This window comes from Ischnura elegans, chromosome 3, assembly GCF_921293095.1.
Source record: "Ischnura elegans chromosome 3, ioIscEleg1.1, whole genome shotgun sequence".
Lineage (NCBI taxonomy): Eukaryota > Metazoa > Arthropoda > Insecta > Odonata > Coenagrionidae > Ischnura > Ischnura elegans.
This window is the reverse complement of record NC_060248.1, coordinates 32,584,895-32,601,185: the sequence shown is the minus strand read 5'-3', so window position 1 is coordinate 32,601,185 and position 16,291 is coordinate 32,584,895. Positions and strand designations below refer to the sequence as shown.

Below are 16,291 nucleotides of genomic sequence, written 5' to 3'. Positions count from 1 at the left end.
AGCTCAAATAATTAATATGTACTTTGAGAGAACATAAATTCACAAACATCAACTGTCTAAAGTGGGTAATTCGGAAATAACATTTCGGATATTTAATGAATAAAAACGTCGTGATTATCCTCGATTGCGTCTGTATTTTTGTTTAAATTACAATTATTAAACTATTTATCATGATTAGAGCGCTAAAGTTTCGGGTGAAAGACCCAATTGATGACACAATCTCTGTTTATTCGATGAACATATTCCAGCCAAAACGAGCCGCTACGTTATCTTGGCTCACCTATGAGATCACAATATTTCCTATCTCTCATCATTCAAGGAACTCACCCGAATGAAATTTCGAGCAATTCGAGAATATCTTTGCAGCCCCTCGAAATAGTTATTAAATTTACAATTATTATGCCACCTCCCAATCTGTAGCTCATTGGCCCAATCTGCGTCTTGAGATGCTCTTTTGTCATTTTGTGTTATGTGGCGTTCTCTAGTGGGGTATTAGAACACTATAACGGCCAATATTGGTGTAAATATTGGTACGTGTCATACGATGCCTAAAGCCCAATATTTTAACCAATATTGCGCGCCGATATATTGGCCAATAAATTGGCAAGTGTCATACGGGCTTTAGAGTAACTGTACAAATTTTACTCGGCGACGGTTATTGAATGAAGTTTATTCCTGGTTGTTATTTACAAAAAAAATGTGTAAAAAGATCAATGCCTTCGTACTACGAGAGTGGCTTCCTAATAGAATGTGAATAGTAGCTGTGGGATGAGCAAAAAAATAAAATTCTGTAACCATTTAAGATTTCAACACGTACCCATAGGATACAATCAACTTCTCAATCAAGTAAAATCAATTCAGCATTTATTAAATATTGGCAGTGGATATTTGATAATTTTTCCAAACATCGTAAATGTCAAATTCAACTCTTGGATAAAAATAACAACTAATTTTTGGAACAAAATTCAATTTAGAATAACAGATATACAATATATTAATACATAAATTTTAATTTTAGCATTCGTAAACATCTCTTGGTTAACTTATCCACCGCTTGACACTCAACTGAATAAATATTTACGGCATTTTACTTCTACGTTTACATTTCGACGAGATATTCTTCTTTAGCTTGTCTCTTGGAAAGTAAAATGGAGGCCTGAGCATTGACTGATATTTACACATCGCCAGTGTTCACAGCGTCGTCCGCCACAGGATCAACAAGGCACAGGACCACGCTCACACAAGAACACGACAAATGAACACAACTGGGCGAATATTTTCAATTGTTCACCAGTCGCGTCGCACCTCATCATCGACACTTTCACTTGACCCATTCAAATGATACATTTGTTCTCTGTCTCTACTAATAAAGTTTTTGATAACTTCTGGATCTCACTCACATCCAGGCGCTTTCCGATAGATTTTGCGGAGATTGTCTCTATCGAGCAAACTTGGAAAGGCATTGACGCAGAAGCGAGTGCGAGAGACAAAATAAATAGTAGATTTTGCACCTTTTTCGGGCAAAAATGACGTTGCCACTTCGTTACAATACTAGATACCAAACCAGACGATTGGTTTCTGCAATATCACATGCTCCACACAGGTAGACTATTTTTCCGTTGGCGAAGCAAAGGGTGAAGAATTTCATCAAATTTATTGATGGGAGATGAGACCGAAGTATGATGAAACCCCGGGAATATCTACTGCACATTGGGCGTTAATTTTGTTGGAAGTAAATGAATGCTCTTATGTTGATATTTGGAATCTTGGCGAATAATTCACATGGTCTGGATTTGCATGGAGATCACGTTACAGTATTGGGCTCAAGCTGTGGTCAACATTTAAGGTATCATGAACCAATTTCAAAGAACGGAGGAGACAAAGAACGCGCCTTTTAAAGCTATCCATATGTTCCAGTATGTCCTATAGAAGCTGTTTTTTTCTCCTTTACGAAAGTGCGACAATCACAAGCTTCTCTGATATGTAAAAGTGTATCTTACCTACCGGGTTGTAGTTAAACAGTGGATGAATTCTTACGACACGTGCAACGTTGTAATTTGAGTTTTCACTTTCAAATTAATAGATTGCCTGTTACCTCAACGAATACTAATTATGATATTCATTCGAATCTACGACGGATGAATTTTTGATGGAAACTGTAGAGGGACACAGAGCCGTTGACTTTTTTTTCACTAGGAGACCGGTACTTGTACCGGTACCGGTATCATACTTGGCGCCTTAAAAATCAGGAGAGGTTTTGAAAGTAGTAAACCCAGCGACATTACGAGAATATTTGGTCCATAAAGCAAAATCCGAAAGAAAAAAACCTGGGTGATATGAGTATCTTGTGGCCGCCTTATAATGCAGTATAAAATAAAACAATACCTCAATATGGCAAGCGGCATTTGACCTAAGCAATCCTTGTATATTCTTGTGTAACCGAGCATTTACATGTATCTGTACTGCAAGCTGGTAGTAGAATTTTCAAGCAGCACATTTTATTGGGGTAAAATCTTCAATTGTAGGATTGGGTAACTCACGAGAGGTGATACTTCATGAAAAAATACTTCCAAAACTTTCACAGCTTACAGAAATCTTTCTTAAATAAACCCTACGGCCAATGGCACCCAATTTAAGAAAAGACATTTATTCGAGTGATTAAACGTATTCCTGACCACTGAAAGATTTTCGCCAACGGAAGATAATGGGTCGATATCTACCAAAATTAAGTCCTCTGAGGTTACGCACTAATAATTTACCATAATTTTAGCGCACATTTTCAACTGCACCTCAACAAATTGCACTCTTAGGAGTTCCAATAAAATATTTAGGTCGCTCTCGCTAAAATTAATCACAACAGGGATGGCAACGGAGCCGATAACGTGACGTCATTTACATTTCCGAATCCAAAGTTACTTTTTGTTTGAAAAGTCGATAATAGGGGGCAAGACGGCGATTATAATGATCACATAAATCCACTCTGATCTGGGGCGTGCCAAAGTATTTATTTATTGTTATTAGAGTACCCAAACGGATATTAATACGAATACTTGGATATTTTTAAGACGACTTGAGTACAAAATGGTCAGAGGAAATATAATTTGCCTTTCACGAGATTAGAAGTGGATCTCGCGCCAAGTGTTCAGTCACTTGAAACAACGGGAGATTTTCCTCTTCGAAATTTTGTCGGCTTTAGAAAACGAATACAATTACCATTCACGGGTTGTTCCTCGAGTATTAATTTCAGGTACTTCAAGAATCAATGATAATCTCCGGTGCATCCTAGATGTTGCTTATAGGGTAATCGGCTGGTAAACAATGCATTCGTTCGACAACCAAGTTTACAGACCTCACGGTTGACTGGGTAAAAAGCCTGCCGTAAGTTCCTGATTTCGATCCCCGCTCGTGCCTTCTTAGTTGAGGGCGAGGGTGTTTTTTTTTGACTGAGGAACCTAAATTAAAGCCGCAAGGATTACAGGTATGGATATCAGGTGTCACCTGAACCACCAGTACTGTCCGGTTTAACATTGTGTTCATTGTAATCATTAGGCATCGCCTTTGACTGCCGAGGTCGCGGATACGAGGAACATATTTTTCGGGTCAAGACATAATCTTCCGTAACCTCAAGAACAATTTTAGCCCAGGAGGAATCAAAAGATTAGCCGTAGAGATTTCTGGATCACAAATGTACACGAAACACTAGGATTGCACGGGGAGCAATGGAAGAAGTTTTTGATGTCTCAAGTCAACTTGCGCGTACTCCTGCATTATTTGGAGCTCTCAAGTATTCATCAGAATATCCAAGTACTCATTCGGGCACTCGAAAATAAGCAAACAAATATTTTAGGCACACCCCTACTCTCCACTTCAAACATCGAACGTCTTCTTGAGCACAAGGGTTTCCCAAGCGTCCGGTCCCGACCAGAGGGTCGGGCAGAAGAAACGGCCGAGGTCGCACCAGCGGCGTCATCCCTCCCGCAGCTTCGCAAACGGGAGTCAGGGGAGGGTGGGCAGGTTGATGGTCCACGCCGCGCCTCCCTGGGCCTTCCCGGGCCCCTCTTGTCGTCCCTTGGGGGCCCGACACAGCTTCCGGCATCACGACCTCCTCCGGTGCCTGGCAACCTGCCTGAGGGCCCGTCGGGACGCCGCCGTCCACTGGTGGTGCTCGGCGGAAGACGACGCCGCGGCGGCCGCCGCCCCCGCCGCCTGCGTCGAGCCGTCAAGGCGCCTGGGGCCCCTGCACCGCCGTCACAAGGCCGCGAGGATGTCGGCGGGTCCCGGCGCCCGCCGTCGGCGGCGCTCCAGTCGCGCCTCGAGGAGCGCGTAAGGGGCGAGTGCGAGGGGCAGGGCCGCGGCGAGGGCGTAGACCTTGAACGAGGTGCAGAGGAGAGGGTGCAGGGAGAGGGCGACGGAGAGGCCGAGGAGGCGGAAGGCCTGGCTGAGGGCGACGGCAGACTGCCAGGATTCGACCTCGCCGGCGTACACGCCTACCAGAAGGGCTGCGGGGTGGGTTAGTAGAGTTAATAGAGGGTGATAGAGAAAGGGAGAGAGAGAGAGAAAAGAGTTGTTAGTTGGTTAGTAAACTAAAAAGAAGTAAGATATATGAAGCATTAGCAGGCGTTTCGCTATTTATCTCCTCCCAAACATATCTACCGTAATTTTTGGTCTGAATGTCATGTTTTATGGTTAGTTAGATGTTAACAAACAGTATTAGCGACTTCTGTGAATCATGCTTCTGTATGATGCAGTCATCGATTAGGAAGCACTTGTTGTAATAACGATAATTAGTTGTAATAACGATAATTAGTTGTAATAACGATATTTCGCTTAGCCAAGCGGGAAAAAATTTAAAAGTCGATGTATTTATTACGATACACCAGGAACGAGGTAAAGTAAGCATTCTTTGGGTACAGGCGGGGGGTGCCAACACCTTCAATACTATATCTAAAGAAACATTACGAGCAAATGCGATTGAAAAGTTATAAAAGCCTAGCTTTTTATAAACATGTTAGTTAAATGAGACAATGAAATATTTCCATAGGAGTTACTAGAACACGACACGTTTCGTCGTTACAACAAAATTATAAAGTGCCAGTAGTTGTGACAACGAAATGCGTTGTATTAAAATAAATCAAGCAAAAATATTGCAATGTCTCATTTAAATATATTAAGAACTTCAACCACATCGTGCCGCACATAATACAAGATTTAAACATGTTGTTGATGCCTCCGGACGGTCCCCGAAAGTGCACGCGTACCGAATGCTATTTATTCATAACTTTGGTCGATAAAAATTTGATTCAGTCAAAATTAAATTTTGAGAGCATATTTTTGGAAGCCATGTCATAATGCGCTAATTAAATAAAGCGAAATTTTCCCGGAAACTGTCAAGAAATCACGAAAACCACCTGTGTTCAAACACCTCGATTCGCGAGATCACCTTTGCAAAGCTTCGAAATTTGGCCGCCATGTGTCAGACACTTCGCTTTGATTCTTAAAGAACGGGAATTTGATGACGTGCAAGTATTGCTAGAACATTCCTAGGAAAGGAGTTGTACGAGCTTGTTTAATTTAGCTGACAAGTGTGAGGGAGTGTCACAACGTTGCTTACGTGGAACAGGAAGATCTTAATCTTTAATGAAGAAATTAGTTATGCTCGAGGAGATCGTTGTTGATTTTTCGCTCGAAATAATTTTTCCCGCAGCTTACAGAACGTCCAAATAGTATTTAGGATTTGGTTAAAAACACTAATTTATCAATAAATACTTTGATTAATTTTTTCCCTAATATATACCCACCGCAAACTCACCTCAACAATGCGCGTATTTTAAATTAATCATGTCACATTGCTAATAAAACAGTTCCCTGTTCTGCGTCTCCAAATTTAACTTTCCTCTGCGATTCCCAATTGGACCTATTCTCTTCCCTTCTCTCCTAATATTATATTCTCTTCCTCACCTTCTCCGTTTACCCAACGTCCTCCCACCAACGCTGTCTTTTAACATCCCGTTCCGACGTAGTACTCGCTACATATAAACCCTCTATCTCCTCCGTATCTTATGCTTAAGAATCCTCTGCTCGCCCAGTATCTCTAGCTCTTCCTCAGTTACAAATACTTCACAAGGACAAATTTACCTAATTTTCTAAACTATCAAAGAGGAACACACCAGGAATTATTTGGAGGAATCTATTCATTTCACCTAGACAATAAAGAAATGTCCCTACGATTTCACTAGATGTATTCACGCACGATTTATGACATTATCAGGATTTCCATTCCTACCAAGTTATGAACAAGGGCATCACCAAACACCAAAGAAAAAACCAAACTTTGTTGATACCAAAGAGAAAGTCCTGGTCATAGGGGATCAGTATAGATGAAAACGTTTTCAAATCTAAATAGAATAATATTTGCCGGGGACGATTTACCATAAAAAGTCTCAAAGGCCTTCCAAAAAAATATAAACATTTATAATAGGCTAAGGATGTAGAAGGGAATTAACTATGCTCAAAAATGTTTTTATGGTAAATTTCTGTCTGTATCGAGAAATCTGCCAACTGGTAACTATTTTGTTATCAATAATAGTTATGAGAATATTTTCTGATTAATAAAAAAATTAGCAAGACCTCGATGACAAGATCATAAGTCAGTGAAGGAGAAAGTTGAAGGGGTTATATATACTTCCCCTACCTATATATCTGAGGGATTCAGTCGAAATTAACCCTTCAAAACAACCACCTTTTAAAAGACCTTTAAAGCAAAGAAGCTGAAGATAGGAAGATGTAATAAGAATAACAATAAATCTAAGTTTGAATGCTTCAGTCACGTCTGTATTCATATTTCGTAGACAACACGTTGAAAGATCCATTTCAGCCATTACAGATCCAGATATTTTTTCATTTTAACGAAATTTCCCAAGCCCAAGGAAAATAACCTATTCAAGTAAGATATTCACACGCATTTACATATGAAATCTGGGATTCTTCGCCCGGGTAATTACTTCCAACCAGGTTTATTTTTTAAAAAATTCATCGTTATTTATTTTTTAACAATTATGGAGGAGCAAAAACTTAACGCATGAGTTTACGAGGTTGACGATAATTCAATATCCCAAATATACGATTCGAGTAAACCCTCAATACCAATCCTTGAACAGAGCTCACAAAAATTGGAACTGAAATCAGAAAGAATGCATAAAAATTTCGTGGATGTAACATGAGAGTTTTAGCTAACGTTTTGTGTGATTCTCTAATGAAAATAATTTTCCATATTACGTCAATTCGATATTCAAAAATAAAATAAATTTACACTCCAGTAAACCAAATGTCTTGAATTTTCGTAGCCTTTTATATAGCCGGGAATAGAGATTTTGCAGTGATTCACATCCATATTCTTGGATAAATTTTCCCGCAGTCGTTGAGAAGGAAAAAGAGTTAATATCAGATTAAAACAACTTTTTCATTTATTTAATTCTTTTTTATCATCCTGCAGTGGTTGAATTTTTAATGTATTTAATTTCTTCAATCCCATTCGCTCTCCAAAAATTGGGGTCAGATGAGAACCATGGAGATCGCCTGGCGACGGAAAATAATGAATAAATAATCCGTCAACATCGTACTCCTCCCTCGGCCTCGGAGCCACTTCAACGCCGTCGCCCGTTCGTATTAAAAATATATAAAGCGGATAGCTGAGAAGGCTCACTCTTACAGCGCTCATTTTGAGCCAAGCTTTCTCTGATATACTCGGATATTCAGCGACTGCGTACCCTTTAAGGGATGGTGTGGTATTTTGAGGAGGTCACCAAAAGATGAGATAATTTGTGCCCTGAGGAAGTGTAGGGAAGTAAATGTGGATAGAAACCCGGCCTCATCATTTGCCTACTCTTAACGATCGCCACCAAAGGGACCGCAGCTGAACGTCCCATCCGACGGACGGAGAGTTGTACTTGAAATGCCCTCAAAAAAGCACAAAAGAAGGGATCGGATATATCAGAAAATTTAACTCTAAAGCCGAGATTTGAACCTGGGTCCATTGAACCTGAAGCCAGAATTCTAACCACCACACCAACCATAACCTACACTGTAACGGAGTCTTTTAACAATAATGTAATGGAGTAATTGCCCACTTCACCTTCTCCTCCCCACCCACATATCGATCGCTTCCCGACTTTTCTAGTTCTCCTTCCTCAGCGCCCGATTTCCACGCTACAAAATTCCACACCCCAGATCAGACTTCGCACTACACTTTTCTTCACCGTTAATCGAATACACACGGGCGTGTTGGTAAACACCGCCACTTACCCAACAATTCCTCTTAACTCTAAAGCGTTCATACTCATACGTAAGTTCTATTGCACCAATCCGGATACTCGATTGCCATATGAGTTCCCGAAAAACTGTATTGGAATACATTTTGCCCAGCTCTATCCTAATTCCTGCGGTTACTGTGATATCAATGCTAAGAGGGCTGCAAGCATTCAGGACATCTATAGTGATAACTATGGGGGTCTTTCACTCAAACCGGAAGTCGCTTGGAAGAATTCAGTAGATGGTAGATAAAGATAAGTTAGGAAGAAGAAAAATCTTCCCCATTCAGCATTCCGTCATAAGTCAAAAATAAAAAAATGTGAAATTTGCTATCCCATTTTCATGTGACGGTGAAGTCATCCGAGTTTTGCTTCATTTATTTGTAAGAATGAATCGAAGAGTGGACTCGGCAGCGAACCACACGAGGTACATGCTCAATACCGAGGAGTAGCGGAGAAGCGGCCACCGCCCGAATGTACGCCCGAAGTACGCCCGAAGCATGATATGCCATTTTTTCAAGTTTCGGCTGATTTTATGAGCGATGAACCCCTACCGTAAAGCGTTGAAAATCTTCGGAAGTTGAACGTACTGACCTAAAGAATCTGCCGGGATTGCAGGTGAATTTGCTGCCATCAGACAACAAAACAAGCGGAGGAAGTGGGGGAAACATGATCATATACACACTATTGGCGCTCTGATATTACAAGAATGAATTTTTTCCCCGAAGTTTCGCCTACTCACTGAATGTAAGCGTCTCCCAGATGGCGTTGCACACCCCCCACGCGGCGGATATGACGTAGAAGAGGGCAGGATCATCCCCTGAGGCCTTCCACATGAGAAGCACCAGGAGAAGACAAGCGTGGAAGAGGAAACCGGCGACTGAAAGGTAAAAAAATGAATTAAAGTCGTGAGTGAGAAAGTTGGAATAATTTCGTTGAGAAACTAATTGGCTTAAGCGAATGGATCCGAAGACATGACCTCGTTCTATCATTCTTCGCTAAGCCTTTAGGCGGTTATCCGTTGATGATTTTTCTAAGGTAATGAATAAACCAGTTTCTGAGGAATTTTTCCTCTAAATTTTATTGGCGTTTAAGTCCAATCAAAATGTAATTTTTCCTGAAAATAATTTTGCTGTTAACGTATTTCTGGAATTCTGAATCCGAATATGTGTTTTACCAACAAAATTTCGTGACGCAACATTTTAAAAATGCAGACAAAAATATAAATCAATAGATAGAACTTTAGGTTTTTTTGTCCATAATTCGGAAAGTGGCAACTAAAAGAAAAGTAAATACAACTAAAAACAAGTTTTGCGACAATGTTTTTTCCACCAACAAAACGTTCTAGCCAATTGAATTTATTGTCTTCGGACATATTCAATGGAAAAGTTCGCGAAAAGGAATGGACTTGAGGGAGGCTTGTAAAAGGCATGCCATAGGGAAGCCTTCAAAGTTCCAACTAGCACTTACCGATGACCACATATCGCTGCACGTGGTGCAGCAAGATGCTCAGGATGAAGGCGGCTACAGACTGGAGGAGGCCGAGGCAGAGCGACGCTAACGCTGCTTCCGGCAAACCCAAAGCGCACGCCACATACGACTGGAAAAGTCAATGCGAGTAATTGAATCAATTTTTGAGTAATACTGAATGAAAAATGGAGGAAAGTAGCTTGAAAAAACAATCCGAGAAAAACTACTTCATCCACAGAGGTAGTCGCATTCATTCCTAACGTAATTGATATATTCTTAATTATTTAAGTAATTGTTCACATCCACACTTGAGGAATTTACAGAATTTGCTTTGAAAAAAAAAAAAAAACATGAATTAGACACAATCCAATAAGAATATAAAAACTAACAAAGAATAAACCAGAGGAGAGAGGAAAACATTCGATTAGCTGACAGATGGGATAAAGCTTGCACGATGAAATTCTTGCTTGACAAGTATAAAGGATCAAGGGAAGGAGAGAGTGAATTTGGAAGGGAGGAGAAGCAATGCAAGGGTGAGCGCTTGGCTAGCGAGATCTTGGGAATAGACCGATGGAGTAGGTAGAGCGAGCGGGTGGAACGAGTTTACATCCGAAAATTCAACAGAGAAAGGAGTTCAGGGTAGTCACACGTCGAGCTTAAGATAAAATCATTTTGTCTTTAAAACTTTACGTGCCTATTTGTTTGTTTATATCACTTTACTTTTCATGATTTATGGAAATCAGGCCACTGGTTGTAAGGCAATTATAAATGCACACTCTCGATTTATTTGAATAAAAAATTCTCAAGAGATTGAATCCTATAACTTAATAGAAGAACCGTTCAGAATCATCCAAGCGTTGTTCGTAATTCTATACGCATAAATCAGGTACTGCCGAGTCACTGTACTCTCATTACTCTTATGTTGGGTCTACTGCATTTTAGAGGCTAAATTAGTTATTTTCTTTGAGGTGAAACTTTCGTACTAGATATTCTTACTATGAGTCCTCTATATACCCTGAAAATTTCAAGATAAGGCAAGGCTATAAAAGGGTTCTGCGCTAGAATATCACGAATAAAACTTCAATTGACAATCAATACGTTTTTTAATATCGATACTGGTTCCTGAAAAATTTCTGGTGCCTTAATTTGTTGATATGTTAGAATTCCACCAGATTAAGCCTGAGATAGCTCTCTATATATTAGTTATATATCCATAGGATTATTTTTCATTGGCAGTATTACCGGCCACGGATTACGGTGGGAAAAGATCCCCACCCGCCAACCCAAGGGTCGCGGGTTCGAATCCCGCTTGAACAGGATTTCCAGCAACAAGGACATGGTTTTATGTGCTTCTTAAACTAGTAAAATGTACGAAAGTTGTAAGTCCTAAATTTTCTCGAGACGACTTGATTAATGTTCCTAATACGGGTCAGTTACTTTTTTATTCAGCGACCTCCAAAGGAAAGGTGGGTGAGGATGGGCTCGAAGGTTTGGGAAGGCACGATTTCCAGCGGTCAGTGAGGGAGGAAAAACAAGCGAAACATGAAATTTTCATTTTCTTGAAAAAGAGAAGACCATCCTAAAGAAAATGATAGTTCAGACCATTCCAGAAATGATCCCTTTAACGGTATTTATTTATTTACTTCCGTTGAAACGAGCCCCTCTAGAAGGATTTCAACGCGGCTAGTAATATATGAAACAGACAATAACAAAACAACCATGTCCTGCTCATAAAATCTTACCCAGGCGACACTCGGGGTCGTATTCCAGAACAAAACTCAAGTCTTGTTTCAGATTCACAATCTACTCGGTTGCCACGTTGGTTTAACGATACCTTAGTTGAGCCCCGAAGGTCACTCAGACTATTTTCCAATGATGAGTCTGTACTAAAATTGAGTCGCCAATTCCATAAGTGCCCGCCGCGGCGCGCCAGCGAGCCATCGTCTTAGGCATTTGAAATTAAATATCTCCCGTAAAAATACTTTCACCCGTGTCATTGTACTGCAGTAATGCTAGTTTTTTTTATATAAAAAGAACATGAGTTAAGCTAATTAAAGTGAATGTGTTATTTTGAAATTTTACCACTGAATCTTTCCACAATTAATCTAGCTCAAGTGGGTTGAGTTTTGGTTAGTTTCAGTGATACGAACTCTAATGAAATCAAACACAAGATGGAGTCAGTTTCTGGAATACGACCCCACAAATCGTTTAGCGCGGCTGGGGAAGACTTCACTCCACGGCCACCGCATCCTTGCGAAGCTGGCAATGGCAAGCGGTGGGTGAGCTTACCTTGGTGAAATCCGCGAGCATGAAGGCCTGCTCCATGCCGATGAAGAGGAAGAGGGGAGCGGCGAGCCGGAGGCGACGGTCGCTGAATGCCGCACCCAGCGACTTGATCGCCGCGTTCGCCGACAGCCGCTCTGCCGGTTCGGCGCGCGGGAAGAGCCGCACCCGGCCGAGGCATGCTGCGGCCAGAATGGCACCCACTGCGCAGCACCCGAGCAGCACACTGGAAAGGAGCGCGGCCGTCTTGCACGGCAGGGCCACGCTCAGGTAATCCGCGCCACCGTCTGTGGGAGAGGAGCCGTTGAGCGCGGCCGCAGACAGGAGGGAGGCCGAGGGGTCGACGGGACAGGCGGCCGCACCGCAGCGACGCCCGCCGTCGCCAGCGGGGTCCTCGTCCAGCGCGAAGAGAACTTCCAGTTCATCGGAAGCGTCCTTGGGCAAAGTGGTCCACAGGACAAGGGCCGCGACACCATTGCCCAGCACCTGCATTGGGGAGGAGGCAAAGAACCATGGAAATATAAGAGAAGATCATCCAGACCACGAATATTTCAAGAGGATCCTCAAGTCAGCCTCTAAATGTATTGTCAACCATTGCGCATTAAAATAAGTTTACGAAAGTCAACACTCGCGTCGCAAACGGACGAAATGGTCCGGGGTTTTCGGGAAATAAGGTATGATTAAGGGTTTTAACGAATATTTATACACTTGATGATATCTATCAAATTCATTCCTTTAAATGCTATTTCTAGCAATGAAAAACATTATACTGCAAAATATAGGAAAAAAGTGGATCGCATTCCTCTCATCACAGCGCCGTGGACATTTTTGAAAACCTATTAAAATGCGACCTAAGTGACAACAGAAATCAGCCTTCTATAAGATTGAATTGGGCATCCTCCATGTAGTCCCCTTGATCCAGACATTGAGCCTTGGGCACATTCAACCAAAGGAGCCACTGCGTTAGTGCTCATGCAACGTTGGGCGCATTCAGGCGAAGTGAGCCGAAAAAAGCGACCGATGTGAGCATCTAGAGCTCCCGCTTAGAACACCATCGGACTGATACGTGCTTTACTCTTGGCCTACATGGTTGGAAAAGTTAGAAGAACGCTATGTTAAGGATTTTGAAACATCTAATAACTCACGCGTGACATCTTAGTGACACTCTGGAATGGGGAGGAAGCAATGTACCTTAGAAATATATAATACGAGAAGACGATCATCCATTTGTTGAGCCTTGGACGAATTCAGCCAACGGAGCCACTGCGGAGGTACTCATTTAACATTGGGGTCATTCAGGAGAAGTGTGAGTCCAGACCTCCGAATCAGCACACAAGCGGATCTAGAGTGTTTGGGGGCCAAACCAATTAAAGGTTCATCAAAATATAACTATAAAATCTCGATTTACCTGTCCGAAGTGCTGCGACAGCTGCAGGTGTCGCGCCAGTTTGAGCAGGACGGTGGCGGGCTCGCTGCCCGCGGGCGAGGACAGCGACAGCTTGGCGGAGAGGGAGGAGAGGAATGCGGCGTGTGCGGCGGGCAGCGGCCCCAGGGTGAGCAGACCGAGCAGGGCGTATGCGGGCCCCAGGGAGCAGGCGGTGGCGGGCGAGGCGGCCGCGGACGCCGGCGGTAAGAGGTGCAGCGCCGAGAAGCCGGCGGCGGCGAAGTGGGCGAGGGCCGCCACCCGGGAGGGTCCCGCGCGGCGCAGCATACCAGGGCCCATGGCGGCGATCGCCACGGCCGAGACGGCGGCCAGGGCGTGGGACAGGGCCGGCAGCGCGGCGGCCCCGAAAACGGGCGGTGCCCTGCATTCGACGGGAAGATAGATGAGGGTTATACATTTGTACTGGAACATTGCCGCTTGAGTACAACAAAAAATATTTCGAAAGTTTTCAAAAAGATTTAAATAGGGAGAAGGGTATGTTTGATATGGTACAGGAAATCTAATTCTATCCCTGAAAAATTCACTACCCGAAACTATATTACTAACACTTTACTGCCAGTCCTCGTATAGGTTAATCCTACTTTCCAAACTGAAGCCCACTACACAAAGTGGTACCTTGAGGCATTAGGCATTATTATTCTTCTGTCTAAGATCCCGGTGCTCACCCCATTTAGCAACGTAAAACTAAATGACAAAGACACTGGGGATTATGGAACTTCATTTGTGAATTTTGGGTTCAAGGGTTGACTAATATTCAATTACAAAATTACGTCATGAAATAGGAATTCCTTGACGGTGTCACATTGAGACTGCATATGGGGGTCGCAGTTTGATGATACACCCTCTATAGCGTATAGACCGCGGAAAAATAAACCGGCGACGACACAAGTGCGTCGGGCGAACAGCGGAGAAATATGGCTTTACTATTGGAAATACATCACCTCATCAGCGGAAGAGAGTCCACTAAGTCACAGGGAAAACTTGACCGTTTCGATCAAGGATCACACTTTTGCTAAAATTGAAAAATCTTTGGTTGACGAGATTCCCGATAATAAAGCCAAAGTGTTTCGCCGGATGCCTGCAGCGCTAAAGTCATCGCCTTCGTTGTATCATCAGTTCACAGATCTGGATGAAATTGACGACATCCAACTGAAACTTTTCATGTGTTAGATGATTGGTATCCGCGTACGGCTGAGTAGACAACAAGTCTCGCGGTGCATTTCCCTTATTCAGGAGGCACATTCTTCACCAACCTGAGCTATGAGTCCGACCAAAATTTGTCAAGGCATTCGTTTCCCGAAGACGACTATAGAATGAGATGCCAAAACGTCGTCATGGAGCCTAGTCTAACCAGGGTAAAACCCTAAATGTTTCATTTAGCTAACTCACCAGGAAAACCTTATTTTGTTTAGCTAAGGGGTAGATAGAGCCAGATAGTGGAATGGTAGTTACTTACGCGCTTAACGCATAAGCACTGAGAAAATGGCCGTTGACTACATTTATACAGCCGTTCGCAAAAGAAATGCGTTAAAACACTGCTTAACTATGTCGATTTTTCCAGCTCGTTGAAGTGTATAAAAATAAAGCACATTGATGTAACAAACCAGGTTAGTCTCTTTACGAAATTATACAAAGATATGTTTCAATTGGAAAATTAGTGTTTCTGTAATGTGATTTAATATGTATTTTTCTAGAGAAATTAGATTCAGTTTTGTCATAGCCCGTGCTACGACGTTTCCAGAGGGTGGGGGAAGGAAATATGGCCGAAAGAAGTTTTCCAATGGATACCGGAAGGCAGAAGGAAAATAGGAAGACCCAAGAAGTCAAGGCTGGAGGGAATATGGGAGGAAATGGACAGTAGTGGGTTAGCTGGGGGAGACGTATGTGATGGGGATTGTTGGAGAATGGGGATTGGGCTACGAAATTGTGGGGAATTTGAATGACTTGTACTTCGAAAGTTGGATATGTTGCTTGGCAGGGGAAAACTGCTGTAACGTGGAATACTCAAACCGAGAAATATAGTCCATGCAATTGGGGGCACATGCTTGGTCTGAATAAATTACCGTTAAGAATCTCACCTGAGGACGGAGGAGGCTAGCGCCAGGGGCGGTGCGATGGCTGCCGCCGTGGATGCGGCTGCGAGGCAGAGCGCGGCGTGCAGACGGAGCAGGGCCCTCTCCGAGTAGACGGGCCCCAGGGCCGAGGGCGTGGAGCGAACCAAGGAGATGAGATGTCGCACCGAGGCGCCGCCCGTCGAGCTGCCGGAGAGCGAGTCTAGGCGGACGCGGTTGGCGGTGGGCAGTGTGCCGCCCGCCGCGTTGGCCGCCACGATCAGGTTGGGCGCCGCGCCGCAGTTGGACGAGGACGGCGGGCGCGGGGAGCAGTAGCTGCGCGTGGAGCGGGCCGAGCGGCAAGACATGGGCGAATACGCCGCCACCTGAGAAGAGAAATTTCAATCAGGACGACCTATTCAGATGCCCGAGTTTTAGTTCCAATTCGGATGGCGTCACACATTTAACCAAAGAGAGGGTAAAGTTGGGAGTTTCAATGAGTGACCGTCAGCGGCGTACAAAAGCGGCTCTCATAAAGGGCTTCCTTTCAAGGGAATGGATACATGGTACTTATATACCAGGGCCATAAACGGATCATATCCTCCGTGTCATCGCTTCACCTTGAGAAATGAATGAGGTATTGAAAGATTAAGTTTTCATTCATTTAACATACATTCGAGGGTAAAAAAGTTAACACCGGAGGCGAATCCATGTATAACATTGGACAGGGAGCAATG

General features: G+C 43.0%; 1 protein-coding gene across 2 annotated transcripts in view; it reads right to left on the bottom strand.

The window, feature by feature from the left end:
• Positions 1–847: 847 nt before the first annotated feature.
• LOC124155632 (putative potassium channel regulatory protein unc-93) overlaps positions 848–16,291 on the bottom strand; it is an 86,282-nt gene continuing 70,838 nt past the window's right edge. Inside the window, exons 3-8 of one of the 2 annotated variants that reach the window (XM_046529625.1) lie at positions 15,582–15,940; positions 13,468–13,864; positions 12,066–12,545; positions 9,777–9,906; positions 9,049–9,186; positions 848–4,499 (exon numbers count right to left, since the gene is read on the bottom strand). In XM_046529625.1, the coding sequence (XP_046385581.1) occupies positions 4,249–4,499; positions 9,049–9,186; positions 9,777–9,906; positions 12,066–12,545; positions 13,468–13,864; positions 15,582–15,940 (1,755 nt within the window). In that variant the 3' untranslated portion in view covers positions 848–4,248. The remainder of the gene's footprint in view (positions 4,500–9,048; positions 9,187–9,776; positions 9,907–12,065; positions 12,546–13,467; positions 13,865–15,581; positions 15,941–16,291) is intronic. The other variant, XM_046529627.1, reaches the window with a different exon arrangement.